Here is a 25,462-nt window from a genome sequence, read left to right on the forward strand (position 1 = left end):
ATTTTCCAGGCGATGCCCTTTACCACCTGCCTCGGGAGGTGGTTAAGTGTTTGAGTTTCAGAAGGATTCTCTGCCTGCAAAGTCAACACAAGTGAGTAGTTAGGGAAGCACTAACTACGGAGATTAGATGCTAACTGAATGCAGAAGTGCCCACAAAGATGTCTGGAGATTCAAGTGGGGCTCAGCGCTGTCAGCGAGCTCTGGAATTCCACTGGGAAGGCCGAGCCTGCTATTCTCAGTGCTTTGAGCCCCTTGCAAGGAGGACATTGAAGGAACAATTACTTCTCATAAGCTACCCTCTGGTCCCTAAAGGAAATTGCTGCCTTCTGCAATGACTATAGTAGTAAGGAGTTGATGGGAGGCAGCAGCCACCTCTTCCAGGAAACCCTCCAGAAGACACCAGGTCATCCCTTTTACCCTCCCTTCCTCCGTCACAGTCCTCTACTCTTCAGTCTCTGGTTGTGCCACATGGGGAGGTCTTCCTCATCACTCTTCTCTCTAGTTTGTGGTGTGGAAAATTCATTTTTGCACAATTTTCTCAGCATTTATTCCCAGGACAAGATCAAAGTCCTGATGGCAAGGGTCAGGCCTCATAGCTCATGCGTGTGTACTCACTGCCCAGAGCAAGCATCACTATGAAAATCTTTGGTTTGTGCATTTGTGTGGTTTCTTTAGCCAAACTTTCTTTCCTTTTTTTTAATGGAAATAAATTTCTCATTATAAAAATAATTCATGATTGAAGAAATCAGAAAGCCTGTAATGCCAGCGCTGGGACTGACCACAGAATCATGTCCTGCCAGACAGTTCTGTGCAGACACATCCACATTTGACATACAATAAAAATATTATACTGCACTTTTAATTTGCTTATACAATCTACTTTTTAAAAATGTTTTTATTAATTTTTTTTAGAGAGAGAGAGAAGCATTGATGTGAGAGAGAAAAACACCAATTGGTTGCCTCCCTTACATGCCCCAACAAGGGACTGAACCCACAATCTACGCATGTGCCCTGACCTGAAATCGAACCTTTCGGTGTACGGGACAATGCTCCAACCAGCTGAGCCACACTAGCCAGGGCAAATACCTCTTTTATATTTGAGCCACAATTTATATAACTAATCCCATATTGTTGGACCTGGGATTTTCCCCCCATTATATATGACACTGCAATAAATACCTTCCTAAGTATATATTTATGAAGATCTTTATATTTTTTCTTAGATGGAATTGGAGAGCCAGAGGACTGGCATGTTTGTTAAGACTGTGTAAACAAATGTCAGTTCATCCCTACCCCTGCGTCACAGAGTGGTAGGTGCCCGACTGGCACTGATGGTGGACTTGCTGGCTCCTATCAGTGGCCTCAGGTCTAGGAAGTGGCTCAGCCCATGAACTCGGTCTCCCCGCCTGCTGCCTACCCTTTACTGCCCTGAGGAGGAGCAGCCCCTGGGGGACACTGGGTCCTGGGCTTGCCTTCCAAGGATGGTGGTACTGGGTTCTCCCTGGATTGTTCCTGAGCTGGCCTTGGCGACTGCCAGGCATTTAGAGGAGCCTGGGGAATGGTGGCTTGTGTGGCTGGATGGGAAGGGTAAGAATGACCCTGGGTCACGCCTTCGATCTTCTGTGCTGCAGGAGGCCTCAGCGGGGCAACAGTCATTGACTCCCTTGATACCCTCTACCTCATGGAGCTGAAGGAGGAGTTCCAGGAGGCCAAGACCTGGGTTGAAGAGAACTTCCACCTGAATGTGGTGAGTCAGAGCCCTTGGGGTGTTAGGGCCAGAAGCAGCTGGAGAAGTCATGGCTCCACCTTGTCATCTCTGAGACCCAGAGGTGTGGAGGCTCTGGCCCCAGGCTGCCTGCAGAGCAGTCCAGCTATGACCCTGCCTTCCCCTCCCTGGGGCTCCAGGCATGTTGCTCACACCCAGGAAGACCCTTCTAGGGCTGCATCTGTCACAACAGCAATAGGGGAAGTGACTGTGGAGAAGTGACTAATCTGCTCAGAGCGGCTCCTACCTGCCCCCCCCCGCCCCCCGCCCCCCACACCCTGCGGCCCTCCTGAGCTAGCTGAGAGGCCCATGACCTGGTCTGAACCCTCTTGGTTTCCAGCCTCGCAGGTATCCCTGGTCAGGGACCAGAACCTTGGGGAGGAGATGGTAATGTGTCTGGATGGCACAAAACCCTTAAATATCAGACTCCACCCCCACTGATCTCCCAGCCCAGACTAAAGTAACCGACCCATCCTGGAGGCCTCTGCTCAGCATGGGGAGAGGCTGCTTAGATGGATTTGGGGAGCAAGAAATTACGGCAGATAGGAGGGGGGACCCGTCAGGCTCCACGAGTGAGGGGTCCTGGGGGGAATGGGGACAGCCCCTGCAGCTTATGGCAGAAGTGAGGCCAGTATCAGCAGAGATACCAACAGGAGAGTCTGGGAGGGCAACGCTGCAGGGGTACTTCCCTGGCTCAGCAGGTGCCTCGGGGAGGCCAGCCTCCCTGGGCCTTCGTTTCCCCACTTTAAGACGGAAATGACACAACAGCAACAGTAATGATGCCCGGCGTGCAGGCTCGCGAGCTTTAACTATCATGGAGGTTGTAAAAAGCATTTTATAGCCATAAAGTCCAACACAGATGTAAGTGGTGCCGTTATCATCATCACCATCATGATTATTTTGAGGCTTGTTATGACTTCCGATGGTCTGTGTGAGGTGAGGAGTTTAGAATCCCATTTCCTACTGCATCGAATGGAAGAAAGGCAGAGGTAGAGGAGGGAGGTGTCTTCATAGACCCACCTTGTTCTCCGCAGATGGTGGGTAGAGAGTGAGCATCAGGCAGCTGCCCGAAGAGCCAGATGGGGACATTCGGGCAGGCTGGGCAGGTGAGGGGGTTTCCCTGGAAGAAAGCAAGACATGGTCACTGCCCCTCTCTGAGCCTTGGCTTTCTCATCTGAAAAATGGGAGTGATGGCATCACCATGCATTGTGAGGCTAAAGGAGAGCATGGCTTTGCAAGTGCTCCGTCAAGGGGAAAGCTCTCCCAGATAAAGGGATGATCACTGTTCTTGTCAGTAATAAAAGGCCATGACATGGGAAGTGCACCAAGGAGAGCCCTGGGGGAGGGGAGGCAACAGCGGGCACCTTTCTGAAGCCACTCCTGGCACTGGGCGGCACCATACCTGCACCACTCAGCCTCTCCCCTCTGCCCTGCTCAGGACGAAGGCACCGGGAAAGGAAAGGCTGAACATCTTGTTCAAAGTCCCAAAGCCAAGGAAGTGGCTCAGGCAGATTTTCACCCAGATCTGGTCCTTGGCATGATGCCCAACACCCCTGATTTACAGACAACATTTCAGAGAGAAAATAACAATGATTCTGGAAGCTTGGGCGTGCCCCAAGAGCTCCAGCTCCAGCAGAGAAATTGCTGTTTACCTACAAGCATCTGCTTGGCGCACCTCCCTCTGTCTCAGCCCTGCCCCGTCTGCCCCAGAACCTCCTCTGAGACCCCTCCTCTTGCCCTGCCACCTCAAGGAAGGGTCACACCATCTTCCTGCTAAGCCAAGGCTGCCGGGCGGGCGGGCTAGAGGAAGATTGCCTCCCCTCAGGCTAAACTACAGCCAGCAGCTCGCCATGTGGGTTCTTAAGCTCCTTGGAGAGCAGCCAGGCAGAACTTTGCTCTGATGGCCTCGGGCAAGGGCTGGGGAAGGAAGCCAAACCCGGTGTTTATTTGGGATGTTGTAAATGTGCAGTGGCCGCCCTGTAGGTGCCTTTGTTCTCAAAACCACCACCACTGCATCTGGAACCGGCCCAGGTGCAGCCAGATCAGCAGGGGGATGGGGCGTAGTGGAGTGTGACTGGTCTCAAGGGCCTGGCTGCCCCTGAGAGCCCAGCAGGCATCTCACAAGTGTCCCCACTGCCCTGCCCCTTCTTTCTGCCCTGCAGAGTGGAGAAGCATCTTTGTTTGAGGTCAACATCCGGTACATCGGAGGACTCCTCTCGGCCTTCTACCTGACAGGAGAGGATGTAAGTTGGTGCTTCCAGGCACCTGGACCATCCAGGCTGGAAAGGGCTTGGGAGAACATCCATCCCCTCCCCTCACTTCCCCACTCAGGAAACAAGGATCCAAGAGGAGTTGCCCAGGGCTACCCATGCCCCCCACCTCCGTGATGCCACCTGCAACCTCTTCTGTCTGGTGCTTCTATTCTACCCCGATGGTAATAAATTCTCTAAGGGCGATGACTAGGTCTGCTCACCATCCGTGCAGCTCCTTGCAGGGTGTGCAGCAGTACCTGGGCTCAGTGTGGGCTTGCAGAGTACTGGGCTGGTTATTGCAGGTGCTCATTCTCAGGATTGATGGAGCCAAGACCATTGTTTCGCCATTTCTACCCAGGGGCCCCTAGGTCTTGCTCTATACTCCACAACCACCCCTTGCCTTTCTTTCTGGGCCAGACACCAGCTCCAGGTCTCGGGGGCCGTAGGGGAAATGGAGCAGCCACATGTAAATACCAGGTGCACTGCGCTGCCTTCCAGAAGGCCGTGGGCACAGTCAGACGCTAGTACCCCCCCTCCCCCACCACCCCTGCCTGTGGCCTGGGCACAGTCAGACGCCAGTACCTCCTCCCCTCCCCTACCTGTGACCTTCAGCAAGTCCCTTTTCCCTTCCCTGGGCCTCACCTCCTTCCCCACCACGGGGATGGCCCTAAAACGCCCCCTGGAGGCAACAAGTCTTGTGAATGGGGCTGGTCCTTTGACCTGGGCTCTTTCCTTTCCTCACACTTTCCCCTCTCTGTCCACTCAGACATGAGTAATTAACCCTGTGGGGGGCCTTGGAGGTGAGGTCAGCCAAGTCCCACTTCACCTCTACAGATAGCTCTTGTCTGAGAGCCAGTTCCCCTTCACTTCATTTAAGGCACACGGGCTGAAGCCGAGAATTTAGAGGCGGCGGGCATGCGCTTTATCTCTCCAGTAGCTTTAGGCCTCTCTCCATCAAACATAATCTCCTCAGCGGAGATTACCGCTTGTACCAATTTGTCCCCAAATAATCGTAGATGGGAGCCCTGGGCTTGGAGCCACCCAAGGCCTGAATTTCATTTGAAAACCCCAGGACAGGAAATGACACATGGAGCAGAAAAAAGCATTCATGTTCTTCACGGGCCCTTGCCCACCTCTCGTCTAGGTTGTGGGAGGAGGAGGTGGGTGCAGGAAGGGGAGGCAGTGATTCAGGGGGCTCCCAGGGGCTGGTGTGGGGGCCAGCGGCTCAGGATGGAGCTGGTGCTCCCCAGACCTGCTGTCCCTCCCTCCCTGCTCTGAGGTGTCTGGGATTCTGAGAACTTGTTCTGAGGCCTCGGCTCCCTGGAAGGGACTGTCAGCCTGTCTTTCCAGGATGCAGACCAGACAGTGGGATGTGGCTAGGAGCACCTGTGACTTAGAAATAGTTTAAAAGGCCAAGGAGAAGCCACGTGGCTCCCAGTCCCTGAGCAGGCAGGCTCCTGCCTCCAGCCGCGCCTTCCTAGTCCCCCCTGTCCCCAGCACCTCCACACAGCAGCGATGGGGCGTGTGCACCGTGTCCTCGTTCCTCAAACAGCCCATGGGGTGATGTCTTCACCGACTCGCAGGTGCAGGATCTGAGACTTAGAAGTCACTTGCTCAGGTCACAGGGTCTGAGGCTATTTTGGGTCAACTTATGACCCTGTGACCTCTCTGCCATGGGCCCTCGTTCAGCCTGGCCCAGGGTCACCCTCCTCTCAGTCCTTAATTTCCCACACAGAAGTGCCTGTGGAGTGAGGTTTTCTTAAAATCCCCCATGAGTATTTGTGGAATGGATGGTGAAAGAGACCTCACCCACCCCCTCCTGGGCTGAGGCCTTTCTTTGCTTGAGGGAACCTGTGGGAGAAGAGGCCCCTGCTGGGTAGCCAGCCCTACAGACACTCCCACGGGAACCACAAGCACAGCCACAGCCACACCAGGTGGCACTGACATAGCGCTTTACAGTTTATATAGCACATTCACTATAACATCCTCTTATTTGATGTCTAGAAGGACCCTGTGAGCTGGAGTAGCAATACTTATATCTGATAAAATAGACCTCAAAGTAAAGGCCATAACAAGAGATAATGAAGGCCACTTCATAACACTAAAGGGATGGATACAAAAAGAGTATATAACTCTGGTAAACATATATGCACCCAATACAGGAGCATCCAAATACATAAAAAAACTTCTGGGCAATATCAAGGGAGAGAGCGACAGCAATACAATCATAGTAGGGGACTTTAATACCCTATTGACATCATTGGATAAATCTTCTAGACAAAAAAATCAACAAGGAAACAACAATCCTAAAGGACTCACTAGATCAGATGGAACTGACATCTTCAGAACATTTCACCCCAAAGCTACAGAATATACATTCTTCTCAAGTGCACATGGGCCATTTTCAAAGTTAGACCACATGTTAGGACATAGGCTAAGTCTCTACAAATTCAAGAAGGTTGAAATCATATCAAGCATCTTCTCAGATCACAATGGCATGAAATTAGAAATCAACTATAATAAAAAGTCAAAACAATAGAAGGACCCTGTGAAGCAGCCAGGGCCGTCACCATTCCATTGTGCAGATGAGGCTCAGAGACAGTGCATGGCTTACCCACAGTCACATGCCTGCTCAGTGACTCCCAGAACAGTGCCCATTTCACTCTACAGAATATAATTTGTGCTGGTTTCTTCCATCTCTGTCTGGAGCCTGTAAGCCACTGCCCATTGCTTACATGGCTGCCTGAGGCCTTTCTGTGTTGGAAAGACAGCTTGGTGTCCTGGAAAAGAGTCACTTCATAGCTCCTCATCTTGGGCAAATTGCTTTGCTGAGACTCAGTTTAGTCCTTCTCCAAGTGGGTCAACACCTTGCCCACGGCTGCTGCAAGGGATGAAGGCCCTGGAGATGAGACACCTGGCAGACTGTGATGTTGTGACTTATAAGAAATAGGTATTTGGTCTTCATCCTGTTTCTGGCACAGAGTTCCTAAAACCATAGGCATTTCCTAAGCGGTGACAATGATAAAAGTGCCTTTTGTTATGTTATTGAGGTGACTTTTGGCCCCAACTAGGATGGAAGCTGGTTGCCAGGAGTAACAGTCATGTGATTAGAAAGTTGGAGCTTTCAGGCCTTCAAGGAGGGGAGAGGGGCTAGGATGAATCAGTAGCCAGTGGCCAGTGGTTCCCTCAGTCGTGCCTGTGTCATGAAGTCTCCATGAACACCCAAAGCACTGGGTTCAGCAAGCTTCTGGTTGTGAGCAGGTGGGGAGCTGGGGAAAGTGGTACTCAGAGCACAGAGGCTCCGTGCCCTTCCCCATTTCTTGCCCTATGTACCTCTTCCATCTGGCTGTTCCTGAGTTATATCCTTTTATAATAAACTGGCACAGTAAGTAACATGTTTCTCTGAGTTCTGTGAGCCGCTCTAGAAAAATAATCAAACCCAAGGTGGGGTTCCTGGGTAACACCTGCTCTTCGTTGGCAGCTGAAGAATGGGGCGGGCGGTCTTGTAGGCCTGAACCCTTAACATATGGAACCTGATGCTCTCTCCATTGTGGACAGTGTCAGAGTTGAGTTGAATTCTTAGACATGGAGCCACTGTCTGGAGACTTGCTTGGTGGTGTGGGGGGACTTCCACACACACATGGAAATTGGGTTCTGAACCCCTTACACGCCCACTCACTTCCAAGATGACAAGGAGGAAAGTGGCCCCACTCTCTCACACACACTCATTCAGCATCCTCCCAGGGAGTGGAGACCTGCACTGCCAGCCGCAGCAAGACCTTCCGAAGGAGAAGACAGGGTTTGCTGGCTGAGGGGAGCGTCTAAGAGGAGTGAGCGCGGAGTCCTGCGGGCACAGGGCAGCAGACAGCAGCCTGGAGCCTGAGCCTTGGGCTCCGGCTCGGTGGGTCCCTGTGTGTCTCTGGCTCAGCCCCCTCAAGAGCCTCACAGGAGAGCTCCTAGTTGTTGCTAAGCCAGTGGGTCCTATAGTGACAGGAGACTGAAACCTGGATTCTAGACAAGCTCCCAGAAATTCTGACAGAGGTGTTCCCGTGCCCACTTCTAGGACCTACTGTCTGGCACTGACATTAGCATCTTCTCTTGCCCGGCACTGCCAGGCCTCATGGAGGCTGGTTGCCAGGAGTAACAGTTCTTTCCTCCGGCTCCTTCCTCCTACTCCCCTCCTTCACCCCTCCCTCCCCCTTCCTAAGCAAGCACCACACCCACCACTCGGCTCTGAGGCCTCTCACGCAATTCCCACTCAGTCCCTAAACAGCCGACTCAGCATTAGTGAACTGTGTGTGTTGGGGTTGGGGACCTCAAGATGACTTTGTTTCGCAATGACACGCAGGAGGTCAGCGACCTGGGCCACCCTCGAGCAGCAGAAGTAAAAGGGAACGTGTTGTCCCACTGGGAGCGGTTGCTTAGGGACTTGCATCTCATCTTTTAAAAGATACATGACGTTTAATGTGGGTTTGTTTTATGATAAAATGGCACAGAAAATAGCTAAGCCACAAGAAGGAGATAAATGTCCTCCGTGAGCCTACCCCTCCCAGGAGACACTTGCCAATATTCTAGTGCATTCCATCCTTTCCCCAAGTATCCATATGAATACAATTTTTACCAAAGTTGAATGACGCTATTTTGACAAACTTTTCTCTTAATACATTATAAACCCTTTCTTTGCTATTAAATATTCTCCTATAGCATCACTTCAGTGGCTGCACAGTGTTCCCTTGCAGGGATGAGCTGTCATTTAACCACTCCTGTATTGTTTGCTATTTAGAGTATTTCCATCTTCTCCTCTAACAATGCTGGAATAAACAGCCATAAGGTTAAATCTTCACAACATCCTCGATTATTTATTTCCTTAGAATAAATTCCTGTGAGGGACACTGCTGAGTCAGGAGGTCACAGATGCTTTTGAATTAATCAGAAGAACAGTTTGACAGGTCAGACCCTGAGGCCTGGGGCCTCCTCGCGGCTCCCCGGCCGTCATATGGGTGGTTCAGGATGAGCCGTTCTCCTTCTCCTTATTCCCGTCGATAAAGTGGAAGCAGGAGGCAGAATCCGAAGGGGAAAGGGAAAGGCCCTTCCCTGGTTTACAGGTGGAAATGTGTTGCGCAGGAGAAGGCCATGGTTCACCGAGAAGCACATAGATGCCAAAGCGGTGGGACACAGCCTGGAGCCGGGTGGGGCCTGGGCTCCCCATCCAGTGCTCTTTCTATTCTGTACACACTGTTTCCCACGAGCTCAGCCTGTGACAGCTGGCCCCACGGTGTGGGCAGGCATAGACCCTTTGACCCACTCCCCTGATTGCTTCATCTTCCCAAGGGCCACCCAAATCACAGTTATGGTCACTGAGCCTTCATCGTAGTCCTGACACCGTGAGTGCTTTGTAACTGTTACCTAATTTGTATTCCTCCCAATAACCCTCCGAGGAAGGCAATATTGCCGTTATTTTATGACGAATAAAACTGAGGCTCAGAGAGAGATGCCTCACCTCGGACCACAGAGCCAGGCTCACACCCCGGCCTGTCCCACCGCAGAGCCTGAGGCAGTGCCACCTCCGCTCTGGGGCTGGCAGCGTGGGCGGTTTATCCACCAGTGCACCCTCTTGCAGTGACTGCACCCCACCCAGCCCGGATTCACAGTGTCCTTTGGCCCTTCCAGGTGTTCCGAATGAAGGCCATCAAGCTGGGAGAGAAACTCCTGCCGGCCTTCAGCACCCCCACGGGAATCCCGAAAGGCGTCGTGAACTTCAAAAGGTAGGACACGTTTGGCTGTATCTTTATGGAAACTGAGGCACAGAGGGAGAGGGGACCAGACACGCCTCTGGAACCTCAGCCAGTCAGCGGCAGAGTGAACCCTGGCCTTCACAAGGCTCTTCTGGGCAGGTGTTTGTCACCAAGCCTGGTTCTTGGGGTTTAGGACACCCAAGGCCTGATCTTCAGGGCTGGGGAGGGACAGCTGTTCCTGTGATTGTCCCACAACTCTGCCTTGACTCCAACCTCCAGGTGCCCTCCCTCCCAGCCAGGGGCAGGGGCCAGTCAGGCACACCATCCCCTCCTGCCCTGAGAAGGTACCCAACGCTGCCAGGGGGGCCTCAGGACCCTGGGCAGAGGGACTCCTGGTCTGCCGCCCCCACCCTCAGGGCTGGGTCCCAGGAGCCCAGAGTCAGAACACAGAGGGGCTCAGAGGAGTGTCAGACCCTCCGAGGAGGCAGGTATGTGACTGACTGAGGTCACATGAGCCAGTAACTGACTGTCCCAAGACCCGAACTCAGGAGTTCATAATTTTTAATAATGGTATTGGGACTTCCCCTCTATAAAATAATAAATTCTCATTGCAGAACATGTGGCTTATATAAAAAATGCTGGATAAGACTGAAAAAATCACATGTGGTCCCACTAATGAAAGAATCCACCAGTAGTGTTTCTTTCCTTAGCTCCGTCTTAAAACATTGATTTTTATTGGCCGCTTTCATCATTTCCCCTCCTGATCTGTTTGAGCTCGTCATGTCAGCATTTTGGAAAACCCTAACTTAACTTTGGTGCCGTGTCACATAGAGAAATTTTTTGATCTTTGCAACCACAATAAAACAAAGACTTATATTTTGGATATTTATTTTACATATTTAAATGCCATTTAACAAAGAAAAATCAACCAAAAAAATGAGTTCGCGTGTCACCTCTGACACATGTGTCCTAGGTTCGCCATCACTGAACTAGGATCTCTCTGACCCATCACTAAGTCAGAGCCAGAGCGACACAGCCAGAGCGGGGGAAGCCAGGGCTGCAGCTCCATCCAGCTCACCTGTCCCCTCAGCGTTCCCCTCTCGTGGGCCAGGAGTGTATTTATATCCTCCCATTTTCCAGATGTGGCAACTGAGACCCAGAGAGGGAAAAGGACAGGGTCAGTCAAGAAAACTAGTGGCCCAGCCAGCTTTAAGATACATTGGGAAGCGTGAATCTTGCTCCTGAACACCTCAGATGTGTCCTGTCTTACCTTCTCTCACTCTGTTGCTTCCCTGGATTGCCCGTCTCTCACAGCTTCTCTGGCCATCAAAACCCAGCTCAGATGGCACCTTATCATTAAGCCAGAAGCGTCTGTGCCTGTCCTGGCCTCCAGGCACTTTATCACCATTCTCCTGGCCCTGGTCACACTTGTCTTCATGCCCCGCCCCCCCCCCCCCAGCCCCCCGCAGGAGCTTCTCAAGGGCAGGATCCACGTCCAATTCTTTGTGCCTTTGACAAATATTCCTGCTAGACAGTGTGTGGGGGGGTAAGAGATGAATAACAACAGTGGTCCTACCATTTATTGAGCACTTACTATGTGCCTAGCATTGTGCTGGGAGTCTCCACACATTGCCTCACCAAACTGACTGCTCACAGCAATCCTTTGAGGGTATTCATATTATCCCCATTATGAAAGCAGAGTCTCAGAGAGATGAAGTAACTTGCCCAAGTTCTCATAGCTAATAGATAATGGGGCTAAGATTTAAACTCATTTTGTTACGATTGATCGGAAAGCTCTGCTCTTGCGGCCTGCCAGCCCGCCTTCAGGCGGGAGCCTTGCTACCCCTGAGCTGCGTGGAGTGGACCCCTGGGAGACCTTGGAGACGCACCCAGAGAGCTCTCCAGGGCCCTCCTCGAGCCCCAGGCTGGGAGGAAGGCTATAGCATTTCCACCCACCAGACTTCCCCTCCCACCTCCCGCAGTGATTTACCTCAGGGCTCTCAACCCAGCAACGGCTTCAGCCAGCTGCCTGGGCAGCAAGGAGCACACTGGGGGTAGGGGGGCCCTGGGCCCTGGTGAGAGGCCTGCGGCTCCCTCTGGGTCCTGGGGAGGTCCTGCCTGCGGTCAGCCTGGGCCTTGCAGAGGAGACAAGACTTGGCGTCTTCTCTGACTGTCCTGTGGTCCGAAAGCTTTCTCAGGGTGCGACCTCACTTAGCTCTCACCAACATCTCTGAGGGCTGGGGAGGGGCCCTCAGGGCCAATGGAATCCCGTCTCGGGGCCAGGGTTGACTCCCCAGAACTAGACACTTGGATCTCTGCTCAGATTCCTTTCCACAAACACTAACCCTGAAGAAACGAGTCCAGCTGACGTGGAGCCGAGACACAAACACCCTTTCTTTCCAGCTCTCTCTCCATGCGCAGCTCCTGGGGCCTTGCTGTCTGGGGTCCCTAGGACCCTAGCTCAGGCACCCTCCCTCCTCTGTGCATGGCACTGCCAGCCCTACAAACCACAGCCCTGGCTATCTGCATTACCCAAGTCCCGCAGAGCCCGGACCTGATACACACAGAGCTGCCATTTCTGACGAAGAAAGCACACGTGTTTGGGGGCTGCTGCATGCTGCAGGGTGGTGCACACATGTACGCACGCGCTGGTCTCCTGGCAGCACCCCTTTCATTTTCTGGATCGGAGTCTGTTGCTAAAAGTGCGTCCTTGTTCCCCAGGGAGAACGTCAGGGATGTATGCGGCCCGAGTGGTGCTGACTCTGCTCTTTGGAGGGTGTCTGGGGAAGCTGGGCCGCATGCTACCCTGTTCTGGGCAGGGCTGGCGATGGGCCCCAGCAGGAGGGGGGACTGGCCCTGCCCCAAAACTGTCGGTCAGGGGGACCCTGAGGGGAAGTGGTCCCTAGTGAGCTTGGCTGCTCCTCCTCCCTAACGGGGAGGTGTGTCTTTGCAGCCTGGCCTGGGAGGTGGGGGCAAGAGTAACCAGGGCCTGTGGCCTGCAGGGACGCCTGGGCTATCTGGGAGAGCGGCAGAGGCCACTCGAAGGCCCTCTGCAGCTGACTCACTGGCTCTCACACACACATTACACTGCTGCCACCCATCCAGACACACAAGCTCGCCTTTGTCACACACACTCTCACATCCATAAATATGTGTGCACACGCACACACAAACATGCATTTTCATATGCATACGCACACTGAGGTGCACATCTTATATATACACTAGGGGCCCAGTGCACGTGTCCATGCACCTTGAAAGGAACTGTGGGCCGAGAGGCTGTGGTGGGCACAGGGGCGGGTCTTGGTCCATCTTCTACCTCCCCGCCTGGCCCCTCCCGCCACAGCCCCCAGTCCCCTGTCTCCCAGCAGCCCTGGTCCCGCAGCAGCTGCTCCCACACGCTGATGGCTCCGGCCCTGCTCACACCCGCAGATGGTGAGGAGCAATGCGGATCGCCCCTCAGGAGCAGGGGGAGGTGGAGAAGCCCTCCAGGGCCATCGGGCCAGCAGCCACTGCTCGTCCCACTGACGGCGTCGAGCTGTCGGGACGGCACTGGGCGCTGGCAGCAGGTGCGAGCGGTGGCTTCGACACCAGCCGTGGGTGCAAGCGGAGCCAGAGCCAGCAGCAAGTGCAAGGCCTGGCGGGACCATGGCGTGCAGGAGCAAAGAATTTTCAGTAACCACCAGAAGTACACCCTGATGACAGCAACTGGTGCCCCGCCTTGGTCTGGCACCTCTGCTCACAAGCCCACTGTGGCTGACTCCCTCCATGTTCCATGTGTGCCCCCTGGTGGTCAGTGCATGTCATAGTGACCAGTTGTTCGGTTGTTCCGCCATTCGGTCTATTTGCATATTAGGGTTTTATAGATATAGATATAGTATTGATTTCAGAGAGTAAGGGAGAGGGAGAGATAGAAACATTAATTATGAGAATCATTGATTGGCTGCCTCCTGCACTCCCTCTACTGGGGATGGAGCCAGCAACCGAGGCGTGTGCCACGGGTCAGGGAATCGGACCATGACCTCCTGGTTTGTGACTTCCTGGTTCATAGATTGACATTCAACCCCTGAACCACACTGGCCAGGGATACACATCTTAATAATTGCCACTGTTTATTGAGTTTTCACTGTGTGCCAGGCCCAAGATGAGCTGTGACATAGATTCTCTTTTGTCAATCTCGCAACCACCGCATGGATCCCATTTTACCAGTGAAGAAGCTGAGGCTCAGAGAGGTGAGGTATCTTACTCAAGGTCCCTCGGCAGCCAAGTGAAGTCAGAATCAGAATCCAGGTCTGATTGCAAAGTTAATGAGTACACTATACACAGGAGTGCACACAGGCACACACATAGACACTCTGCCAGGCTGGGGAGGGGCATTGTGGAGCGGCCCCTCCCACCAGGGGGCAGAACACAGGCTGCAGGCCCCCTTGCAGGCCTCACGGGGCTGACCAGAGGACCTCGGGGTCTGGATGCTGCTCAGAGAAGAGGCGTTTGCGGTTTGGATTTAGATTCAGCTCTGCCAGCTTTATCACTTCCTGTGTGGCCGTGGAGACGGTATCTCCCCTCTCGGAGCCTGAGTATCTCCACCTACGAAATAAGGATTATGGTATCTACCCTCCCAAGTTGGAGGTGAAGTTAAAATAAGATACCACAGCTGCCTGGCACATATCAGGAACTTAATAACTCTAGCAAACAACACATAATTTACATGTGCATAATTACATAATGATAAAATGACAGTAATTACATGCATAATTTATACCTCACAACGACTCCATGAGGTGTGGGTGCTGTCATTTAACGGATGAGGAAACTGAGATCTAGAGAAATTAACCGACCTGCCTGAGGTCAGCGGGGAGCCAGCATTTGGAGCCAGGCAGGAGAGGGAAGGCCCCTGCCCGCTGCCCGCTCTGCCCTGGCTGGCATGGCCTGCCTGCCAGCGGCTCCACTACAGAAAGCCCTCCAGGGAGGGTGAGCATTGGAGGGAGGAGGAGAGGAAGGCTCGTGTGGGGGGAATGAGAACAAAAGACGGCTGGTGGCTTTCTTTGTGCCTTGAATTTCTCTGCAAGGGCAGGAAGCACCGATTATTCAGGAAACCTGCCCCCTGAGATCACAAGCTGGAGAAGTCTCGCTTGTGCAGAGGGACAGAGTGGGGACAGCTGCCCCTTTCCTCTGGGCAGAGGTAGGGCCATCTGGGTGGGAGACCCCTTGGGAGTGCCCTGCAGTTCTCAGTGTGAATCCCACCTCCACCACCTACCAAGGTGGCCTTCCCTCTCTGAGCCTCAGTTTCCCCTTTTGCATATTGGAGTTAATGATGCTTTTCCTGTGAGCTGTAAATGAAATGATGCAGGCAGCTTGCCCCAGTGCCCGCTGTCTGTAGCAGCTCAATAAATGGAAGCTGTTTTATTTATTATCCAGGAACCAAGTGTCCCCTCTACGAACCCATCCCTCCCCACCTGCCCCCTGCCCCCAGGTCAGGGAACTGCCCCAGGAAATGGAGACAGGAAATGGGAACATAGAGGTGGTCTCCTCTGTGTTTATTGAGGTCACCTGCCCAAGAGATCCCGAAAGGAGTGTCCTCTCTTTCTAGAAGCTAGGAGACATGAGTTCCCTGACTTTCCTGGAAACCACATCCAGGCCAGAGATGGAGTTTAGAAAGGAGAAGGGGAGCCCCAGCCCCACCCCAGGAAAAGCTGCCACCTCAGGTGGCAAACTATGACCTCCCACACCTGCCTTCCTAGGCCTTACCCTGGGAGGCAGAGGGACAGACAGGGGCTGTCCCTGGGAGCCTGAGCTATCACAGCAAGGAAGCAAAGGGCTTCCCCCAGCCTGCCTCACGCTAACTGCACACTGGAGCCCCTGCAAATGGGGAGCTCACTCCCCCGCACTCTGTCCCCAACCCGCCTTCCACCTCTACAATCTCTTGCAGAGGGAGGTTGACCCCTGCCCCTCCCCTGCCCAAGTTGTCCTAAATGTCTCATAGGAGAGGTCATCATGATGCATATGAGGAAAGGAGGCACAGGGAGAGGAAGAAGCTGGCCCATGGCCACCCCCATTGTGCACCTTCCTCTTCTCTCTAAATCCCCCAAAAAGCCCCAGGGCGGAGACTGTGAGGCATTGTCCTTGCCTACTTTGTCCCGTGCAGAAACAAGCACACAGGAGGAATGGTTTACCCGAGGCCTCTGGCTAACACACTTGAACCTGTGCCTCCGGGCTGTGAACCCCTGGGAGGTTTTAAGCGAAAGCGCCTGGAAAGGCAGGTCCTTGCTTATTATTATGTCACTAAAAGCACAGGGATTAGGTGGTTAGGACATCAGCCCAGCCTTGGGTCCCAGCTGCTTCACTAGCCGTGTGATCTCCTCGGGTGACGTTACTGTCCTGTGCCTTGTTTTCCTCATCTGTTAAAGGGGCAGGTGGCAGGGTTACCCGAGGCCCTGCCTCTGCACTCCTCCAGAGAGGAAGGGAGAGGGAGAGAGAGAGAGAGAAACATCCATGATGAGAGAGAATCATTGATCGGCTGCCTCCTGCACACCCCCTACTGAGGATCGAGCCCACACTCCAGGCATGTGCCCTTCCCCGGAATCGAACCCGGGACCCTTCAGTCCACAGGCCGATGCTCTCTCCACTGAGCCAAATCAGCTAGGGCTGCACTCTTCCTCCTTGAAAGCACCCAGTGTGTGCAGAGTTCTTTGACAGCCTTGTCTGGCGAGGTGGCAGCATGCTAGTATGCCTCATTTACTTTATCTAAGGTGTTCTTGAGAGGTGTATGGCTCACCGGTGAGGAAATCTTTGCTCCAAGAGCCCCTGCTTCTCTTACTCCTAACCTCAGCTTCCCCAGGGTCTGGCTCCAGGTGTGTGGTTGCATCAGAGCTGCCTGCCCGTCAGGTGTGGGTTCCATGAAACTCCAAGAGGGGGCCATTGTGTGTCCTTGGGCAGCATTGGCAGTGAGGGGAGAGAAAAAGGGCCTGCTTTCCATCTGCCCCTGTTCAGACCCTCCCTCCACATGCAACGCCACTGACTGTGAGCAGTCGGGTTGCCTTCAGCCACAGGGTGGAAATGGAGTGTCTGTGAGTCTTTATGGTCTGTGACAGCATTACCGATATCACCTATAATTTAGCAAAGCACGTATGCCATGTTTTGGCCACCAAGACAGCTTTGCTATGGTCCTGCTCAAGCCCAGTCTTAAAGGGACAAAGACTATTGCAAGTCAGACAGGCCTGGGTTCAAATGACCTTCAGCTTCATCTCAGCCTCAGTGTCCTCATCAGCAAAATGGGTTTATTACTAGCACAGACCCCCGCGGGGAGTAACTGAGATTATGTGGCCAAAGCTCTTAGGACAGTGCCTGGCACAGAGTAGGTGTTCCCCTACTAAGCAGTGGAGTTACCCTCAGTAGAGGAGCCAGCCGGAGGCAGGGGGATGTGGGGTGGCAATGGCTACTTCTGTCTTTCCAGTGGCTCCAACAGGAGCTGGGGCTGGACCATGACCGGGAGCAGCAGCATCCTGGCAGAGTTTGGATCCCTGCACTTGGAGTTCTTACACCTCAGTGAGCTCTCCGGCAACCAGGTCTTCGCTGAAAAGGCAAGTCTTCTCCCTGCCCCCTCCCCAAACAGCCCCTCCGCCTTCTCCCCACAGAGAGCAGAAGGGTGGGCACTCAGCCCTGCACGGCCACAGGAAAGGCTCCCAGATGGGCAGGGTGGTGTATGGGGAACACAGAGCCCCCTAAGTTACGTTGGGAGACCTGACTGTACCCAATCCCAGGTGGCAGGGAAGACGAGCACAGGGAGTAGTCGGCACCCTACAGAGGGCAGGGAAGAGACAAAGCTGCCGGCATGTGTCAGCTTCTGGCGACCACCCATACGCGGGTCTGGGTCTGCAGAAAGCGCAGCGGCTGGAACCTAGGCACCAGCTCGAGTTGGCAGGAATGGGCCACTGGCTGCTAAAGCCGCCTTTCCAGAGACATTTAACTTTTTCCTGCGAGATCTGCCTAGCCTTTCCTTCCAGATGCCCATCTAGCTCATGCCATCAGCAGGCTGGCACAGCTATTTCCACTTCTGGGACAGGCACATGGCCGCTCCTTCTCACTGGTACCAGGCTGGCTAAGGCCACGGGGAAGCTGAGAGATGGCGTCCAGGCGGCCATCCATTCGGACAGCGGCCGGTCCTCTGGGAGGCCCTCCAGAAGGAGCAGTTTCTCCCAGCCTTGGCAGTCCCACTGTCTGGAAGTGTCACTGTGGGTCTAACCCTAAACCCTCAGATGGCACTCGGGCTCCATGGCAGGGAGGTGAAGCCCTGCCCTCCAAGAAGAACCCTCAGGAGGGCCCCACTCCCAAAGCCTTCTTTCCCCCTAATGGTTAGTTAGCCAGGGGCTGGGAGCTCCTAGCCACTCTCTACCCAGTGGCTCCCAGTGGCCGGTTAGCCCGCCAGCCTCAGAGCATCACCCAGCAGGCCCTGGCCCTGGGATCTGCATTTTTAACAAGCGCTCATGTACTTTTTGTCACGGGGTTTAGGAGCACTGCTTATTCAGCGTGGGAATCCACCCGCCTTCTTGAGAAAACGCTTAAGAAGAGCAATTCAAATCTTTGATCATTTCCTCTGTATTGGGTTCACTACCCCCCTTAAGTAGCCCATCACGTCGTCAGACCTTGTATCGAGAGGACTCTGCCTCCCTGTGACACTGCACCTCAAAAGGTCATGCCGTTACTTTAATCCCACTTCCCAATGAATCTTACTGGCTGGTCCTTTTTCCCACCTCCACATCCTCCCTCCCCCCAGCCTCCCTGTTGCCATTGCTCTTGAGCCAGCTCCGCCAGGAAGATTGTGGCCGGCTCAGGATGGAGCAGGACCAGCAGCTCCCTCTAGTCCAGCCGTGGGCAAACTACAGCCCGCGGGCCGAATCTGGCCCGTTTGAAATGAATAAAACTAAAAAAAAAAAAGACCGTACCCTTTTATGTAATGATGTTGACTTTGAATTTATATTAGTTCACACAAACACTCCATCCATGCTTTTGTTCCGGCCCTCCGGTCCAGTTTAAGAACCCACTGTGGCCCTCGAGTCAAAAAGTTTGCCCACCCCTGCTCTAGCCCCTGGCTAGTCTGGAGGTAATTAGCTACTACTGCCTGAGCACCTGCTGTGTGCTGGGCACTTAGCGTGTCTCTAACCCTCCCAACAGCCCTAGGAGTCAGGTCTTCCTGTCATCCCCATTTTACAGGGAAGGAAGCTGAGACTCAGAGGTTAAGGCACTTGTCCTGGATCATCCATCTGGGAAGTGCTAAAGCCAGGATTCAAATCCAGGACTTCCTGTCTCTGAAGCCCACGCTCGTTCAAGAGCAGATTAATACGACAGGCTTCAGGCTTTTCCTCCCGGGTCCGCGCTCCGTTTCTCTGTCTCCCTCTACATTTACATTCTCCAGCTTTGTGCATCCCCCAGCCATGCCTCCCACAGAGGCGATTATTGGCAGTCAACAAATTGGCCCAAATTCTAGAAGCGCCCGCACCCTCTGGGGGAGCTCATTTAGCCTGCTCCACTGCTTACCACCAGGACAGCCGCGAATAAGTCAGGTACAAGCACATTCCTGTCCCCGTAATGGACTGCATTAGCATAAATGGATGTGAGATCTGATGTGGCAGAGCAATGCCGTCCCCTGAAAAGAAAGGGCTGACAGTCAAAGGCTGCTTTCCCTCCTCCTTGCCCTGTAGGTGAGTCTGTGAGCAGACACAGTACGGACCCCGCAGGCCTTTCTCCCACAGGTCTGCACTGGGAGGGTTCGTGTATCCCTGAGGGATAAGGCCTTCCCACTCTTACAGCCCAAAGCCCCCTTACCCTTGGTATGCCCAAAGGTTGCAAATCTAGCTTCCTCTTGCTCAGGTGGGGCAGCCTCCGCTACAGGTCGCTGCATGGTCCCCGCCTGGTCTGTGTTGGACCCAGGGGCTGCTCCGTTTGGTCAGAAATTGTCCTGGCCCTGCCACTTACCTAGTGGGTACCCATGGGCAACCACTGACTCTCTCTAAGATTTGGGTGTCTTGTCTGTTAAACTGAGCTATTGATACCACATGGGTTGTTCCAGTGATTGGAGATGATATATGTAACAGTATGGCTCAGAGGAACTGAGAAATGTTATTACAACCTGAGGTGCCGCCCCAACCGGTTTGGCTCAGTGGATAGAGTGTTGGCCTGCGGACTGAAGGGTCCCAGGTTCAATTCCGGTCAAGGGCATGTACCTTGGTTGCGGGCAAATCCCCAGTAGGAGATGTGCAAGAGGCAGCTGATCGATGTTTCTCTCTCATGGATGTTTCTAACTCTCTATCCCTCTCCCTTCCTCTCTGTAAAAAATTAAAAAAAAATAAAAACCTGAGGTGCCTATGGTGTATTGAGCCCAGGCCTCCCCTCTGGAATGGTTCCTATGGTATCAGAAAAAAGAACATATTACCAGGCTAACCATATGAAATTGCCAATGTTTGACCATTTCTGACCTATTAAAAGACAGTTTTACCTGGTACTTAGAAAACAGCTACCATCCCTTATGTGAATCCTCCCTCCTATGAAGACCCTCCCCTCCAAAAGCAACATGCAATGAGGAAGGGGTGAGATGAGAGGGGTTTGGGGGGGCGGGGTAAGGAGCCTGGCAGACCCCAGGCAGAGTGGTCAGTGCAGACATGGTGAGCCAGGCCCCGCCCGCACAAGGGCACAGGTCAAGGCCATCCCCCCAGCTCTGGCTGGAGCCTGCTGTTGGCTTGACAGCTCCCCCTTCCTGCCTCCTCGGGGTCTGAACCAGCTGCCCGGTCCCTGGCGAGCTGGGAGGGGCTGGCTTCTTCGGAAAAGTGAGGGTGTGCCTGGTGTCCATCTCCCGGCAGGTCAGGCACATCCGCAAGTTCCTCAGGAAGATCGACAAGCCATTCGGCCTCTACCCCAACTTCATCAGTCCAGTGAGTGGGAACTGGATCCAACGTGAGTACAGAGACACGCCCCCGTCCTTAGCGGGTTCCTGGCCAGCTTCCCGGCGAGGCCCCTGCAGGGCACAGACCAGAGTCACTCGCTCAGCGCTCCTGGATGCCCCGCCCGCCGGGTAGCTGGGGGAGCTTTCACTATGGTTGTCATTGCTGTGGTGACGCCCTGCGCATCCCCCTCACGCCAGCTGTCGCCAGCCTCCATCAGGGCTACACCCTCCATCTCTGTGCCCGCTGACGCCTCCATCATCCCTCACCCTTCCGGGAGTGTTCCTCTCCTAGCCCCTTCGATTTTAGATTTTAAACTTAAGCAGAACCTACCTAATACAGCGATATAGAAACCACGAATCCGCTGCAGTGTCCTACACGTGCCGGAGCAGGTCCCAGGCTTCCTGCTGTTCTCCGTGCAGAGGCTTCTCAGCCAGAGATGTCGGTCACCTGGTCACCTGTGGAGCCTCGTTCACAGCCCCCAGCTTCACCTGCTGAAACAAAATGGGTCTTGGGGGGACACTCAGGCGAGAGTGTTGAAGTCTCCAGGCCCCTGGCACTGCCCCTGCTGAGAAGCCCTGCTCCACCTTGCCCTCCTGACCAAGGCCCCGGTCGTGTCTTGTGGTCATCGCACAAACTGGTGGCAGCAGGTTCCATGGGCCCTGCTCAAGGGCCTCCCCAGATCCCACGCCTCACTGCCTCTGCCCAAACAAGGGCCCCTCTCCCTCTCCCACCCCCTCTAGCCCCAGCTGTTATGGCATCAGCCAGGGCTGGCGTCAAAGGAGACATGGGTCTGATTACTGCATGGCTGGGAGTGAGGGGGGGTGTTCATTTTATCTCTTTGAGCCTTGGTTTCCTCTCCTGCAAAATGGGAGAAGAACTGGAGATATGTTCTTTGTGTGCTGTGGAGGGGGTTGGAGTAATGACCAAAAGCTGCAGGAAACAGATTTCAGTTCATCTGCTGGAGACGGGCCCGTGAGTAACAGTATGCAGGCAGGGCCTGTCCTTCCAGCCCCAGCCTCCCTGATCGCAGGTCTCGAGGCCCAGGAAGTTGGACCCAGGACGTTTCCCTGGTAATGACCTCACTCCCAAGTGGCCTCCTGCAAAAACCACTTCTAGAAACGCACAGTATTTTTAACCAAACATGCTATGAAATCCAAAAGTGCAGGAGAAAACGAAGGGTTGAATTAAGATTATGGCCACAGGAAGAGACCGTTCAGTAACTGTTACTGCTTTTAATTGCAAGACCTGACTGGACAGAGATAAACTGCCCGGCTGCTGGCCTCCGCTGCTCCGGGACGACGCAGCAAAGCCCACAAAAGGAGAGGGTGTGGCTTCCAGCTGGCAGCCACCTTGGCAAATTACCGGGGAGCCCCCACCGAGAAGCATAATTTTCTTTTCAGGCTGCGCCAGGGGTCACAGGGCTGGCCCAAGTCGGTCACGTGTGAAAATTTGTTTCATATTAATAAAATATGAATCCACAGCCTGCTAACGAGCAGAGGGGGTTACATCTGGCGCCTGCTTCCTCCTTCCCGGGCTCTGGCGCCTGGGGTCATCTCAGGTTTTCATCAGGGTGTTTTTTTTGTGATTGTGTATTTTTCCAGATGATAACATTCCCCACTTGCATAAGCTAAGTGTGTTCACATTCTTTTTTCTCCTTGAATCCTCTGTTTAGCCGATTTGCAACCGTAGAAATTGTAGCTTAGAGAGGCAAAGGAGGAACTGGGGTGCTCTTGGCAGCTCCCCACTCCTGCTTGAAGCTGAGCTTCAGGGAAACAGGGGAGACCAAGACCTCTGGCTGCTAGGATCTCAGCCGGAGAAGCCACCAGGCTCCTGCTGGCACCCATCACGGATGAGAGCTCAGAGAGCTGCCAGCCCTGGAGGGCTCGGCCTCCTTGTCCACTGCCAGAATCCCACTCTCTCCTCGGTGGGAAGGCAGTGGCAGGTCTAGATTCTTCCAAAAGGGAGCGTGAGCCCGGCGGCCTCCCCAGTGCGTGCTGTCTTCTGCCGGCAGGTTTCCCGGCTTGTTGGGTGCTGCTTCTTGCTGCCCAGATGATGAGATGTGATGTGATGAGAGGTTGACATGGTCAGGAAGCAGCAGAACCCACCTCTGCTCTAAGGCCTGTCTACACCAACTCGGGCTCCCCTTTGAAAAGCATTTTACTGGAGAAGACAGGACTGGCAGGGGAAATGGCTTGCCTGGAGCTAAGAGCAGATCCGGCCTCTGATTCCACCCAGGCCTAGGCTTCTCCCAGTGCATCACCCAGCACCGAGACGACCACACACACATACCACGCACACATACGTACACACGCACACACACGCACACGCACACACACGGCAGCTAGAAAGCAGTGGGACCTCCAAGTGAGAACTGTCCACTTCAGTCAAGGTCCCCTGAGAGACTATGCGCACCGCCCCACATGGGTGTCCGGTCTCCGTCGCCTATGGAGTCCTGGCGACCTGGCTCCCCTCTCCTGCACCACCGGCCAGGTGAAGCCTGCTCCAGACACACACGTGATAACATCCAAACTCTTTGGCTTGGCATCTGAGGCCCTTTCCAGCACAGCGCAAACCTGCCTTCCTTTCATTCATTCAGGGCGGCTGCTGTGCGCAGTAAAGGTCCTGAACATAACATGTGCATCCTACACAGTCCCTCTCCACAAAGAGCTCACAGCCTCGCCCGGGAGGCAGACCCCAAACAGGTTCTGACGACAGCATCAGGCACGCCCCCAGCAACGGGAGGGTAGCATCACTGGGTGCTCTTCCCGGGCCAGGCTGTGTGTGTGCGCGCGTATGCGTGTGTGTGTGTGTGTGTGTGTGTGTGTGTGTGTGTCTCACTCTCCCGCATGGTCACCCTGCAGGGAGGGAGGGGAGGGGAGGGGTCATGCGAGCACTGGGGAAAGCCTTTCTGAGGGGAGGAAGCTGAGGTTTCCGGTGAGGAAGCCCAGCCATACAAGGTGAGAAATAGCATGGGAGGCTGGGGGCCGGAGGTTGGGGGGTGGAGAAACAGTGAGGGGAGGCAGGACCAGGAGATGAGTGTGGAGATGGCAGTGCCCTGGCTGCCACCTGTGAGCCAGGGCTCCTCTGTGGGCTGTGAGCTTCAGCGGCTCGAGGCAGAGGCTGACTCAGTTTGCTTATAGCCTTCCCCCCATCCCTGCTCCACACAGACCTCCTACTCCAACAGGGACATGCCATCGCCACCCCTCCCCCCCCCCGCCCTTTGTGTGCCCTCCACCTAGGAATAGGGGTGAGGGGTGTGCTGTGCTGGTTCTCTCTTCCCTCTTCACTGGCAAAGTCCAGCCCACACCCACCCCCTTCCACTCCTCAAGGCTTAGGCTTTACCTGGTTGGTTCCAATTTTTGCGAGTGTTTGTTCCATTCCTGAAAACTCGCTGGCCAGGATCTGTTGGTGGAGGGGCCGAGGGCTGGTTTACTGTGGGGGCCTCCTCTCAGCCCCTCTCCCCGGCCCGGCTGCCCTCACCCTCTGCTCCTTCTCTGTGCACTGTCCTTTCTCTGTGCCTCTTTGGTTTCGTCCTCTGGTTGACTGTGTGAAGCTGCAGAGAGTGAGAGCTGCCAGCTTGGTGACCTCGGGTGAGCGGTTTAGGCTCGCTCTCCTTTTTCCCATCCGGTAAATGGGGTTGATAGTGCTCACCTTGCAAGGTTCTGGGGAAGATGTTATAAATAATACAACAAGCCCTGGCTGGTTTGGCTCAGTGGATAGAGCATCGGCCTGCGGACTGAGGGGTCCCAGGTTCGATTCCGGTCAAGGGCATGTACCTTGGTTGCGGGCACATCCCCAGTAGGGTGTGTGCGGGAGGCAGCTGATTGATGTTTCTCTCTCATCGATGTTTCTAACTCTCTATCCCTCTCCCTTCCTCTCTGTAAAAAAATCAATAAAATATATTTTTAAAAAATAATAATAATACAACAAAACCCCTAGCCCACCATCGACCTGGTAGCTGTCGGTGTATTCTCTATTTCTTTCTCTTTTTACCGTTTCTGCAAAGGAGCTGAAAATATTCTTCCCAATCCACCCACCCTACCTTAATCCATCCCCCATCCCCTCTCTCTGCTTTAGTGAATCCTAACAGGGAAGTGACGTTTGCTCTGCATTATGTTATTAAGTGCCTTTATGTTTCCCGTTGTTACTTTTTAAAGCATGTGAGTGTTTTCTGTCCGTGTCTTGCTTCTGTGGTTCCTTGGTCACCCCGTTTTTCTCCCAGGACAGCCCTGGGTGGAGATGCCTCCTCATTCAACCACAGCCTGGAGGTCCTGCTCCGTGGGGACTTCGGGTGACACCACCAGGCAAGAGGGGCGTCCTCAAATCCCATTTGTCCTCCCCCTGCTCCTTTGAACTCCATTCATCCCAATTCGCTAAATTTAAACTCAGTTTTTCCAGAAAGGCTCTGTACCCTGACCGCCTAAATCAAGCCTCTCCTTCCTCCTCTTCATGGCCTTTTAGGAACCTTCCCAGCATTAATTACCATGTTTGTCACCAGGTAATAAAAATCTCCACCCCCTGCCACCAGATTATCTTTTTAAAGAAATGCAGCTCATTTCCAGTTAATAACCAGAGGCCCTGCCGTCCTCGGCCTGCTATGGCGACATGATTTATAGCCCTGGCTGAGCCCCCGCACCTGTGTGCAGGGCCACTGCGCTGGAGAAGGCCTGGCTCCCCGAGTCGCAGGCTGTGTCTCTCTCTCAGCCGCTGTTCCGGGCTGGGGGGCTGCTGATGAAATGCTGCTCCACCCGCACGCTCCGCCCGCAGGCCACG

General features: G+C 54.0%; 1 protein-coding gene and 1 long non-coding RNA gene across 2 annotated transcripts in view; one reads left to right on the forward strand and one right to left on the reverse strand.

Moving 5' to 3' along the window:
• The window catches only part of MAN1C1 (mannosidase alpha class 1C member 1), a 136,993-nt gene that overhangs the window by 100,285 nt on the left and 11,246 nt on the right, over positions 1–25,462 (forward strand). Inside the window, exons 3-7 of the mRNA XM_036349106.1 lie at positions 1,632–1,747; positions 3,928–4,008; positions 9,688–9,782; positions 17,206–17,332; positions 20,606–20,699. Coding sequence (XP_036204999.1) covers positions 1,632–1,747; positions 3,928–4,008; positions 9,688–9,782; positions 17,206–17,332; positions 20,606–20,699 — 513 coding nt within the window. The remainder of the gene's footprint in view (positions 1–1,631; positions 1,748–3,927; positions 4,009–9,687; positions 9,783–17,205; positions 17,333–20,605; positions 20,700–25,462) is intronic.
• LOC118675982 lies at positions 2,583–3,609 on the reverse strand. Its single transcript, XR_004973988.1, has 2 exons — positions 3,168–3,609; positions 2,583–2,885 (listed from the first exon to the last, which is right to left on the reverse strand). It is a non-coding gene; the product is annotated as an uncharacterized LOC118675982 (long non-coding RNA).

The sequence above is a fragment of the Myotis myotis genome, unplaced genomic scaffold, assembly GCF_014108235.1.
Source record: "Myotis myotis isolate mMyoMyo1 unplaced genomic scaffold, mMyoMyo1.p scaffold_m19_p_2, whole genome shotgun sequence".
NCBI lineage: Eukaryota > Metazoa > Chordata > Mammalia > Chiroptera > Vespertilionidae > Myotis > Myotis myotis.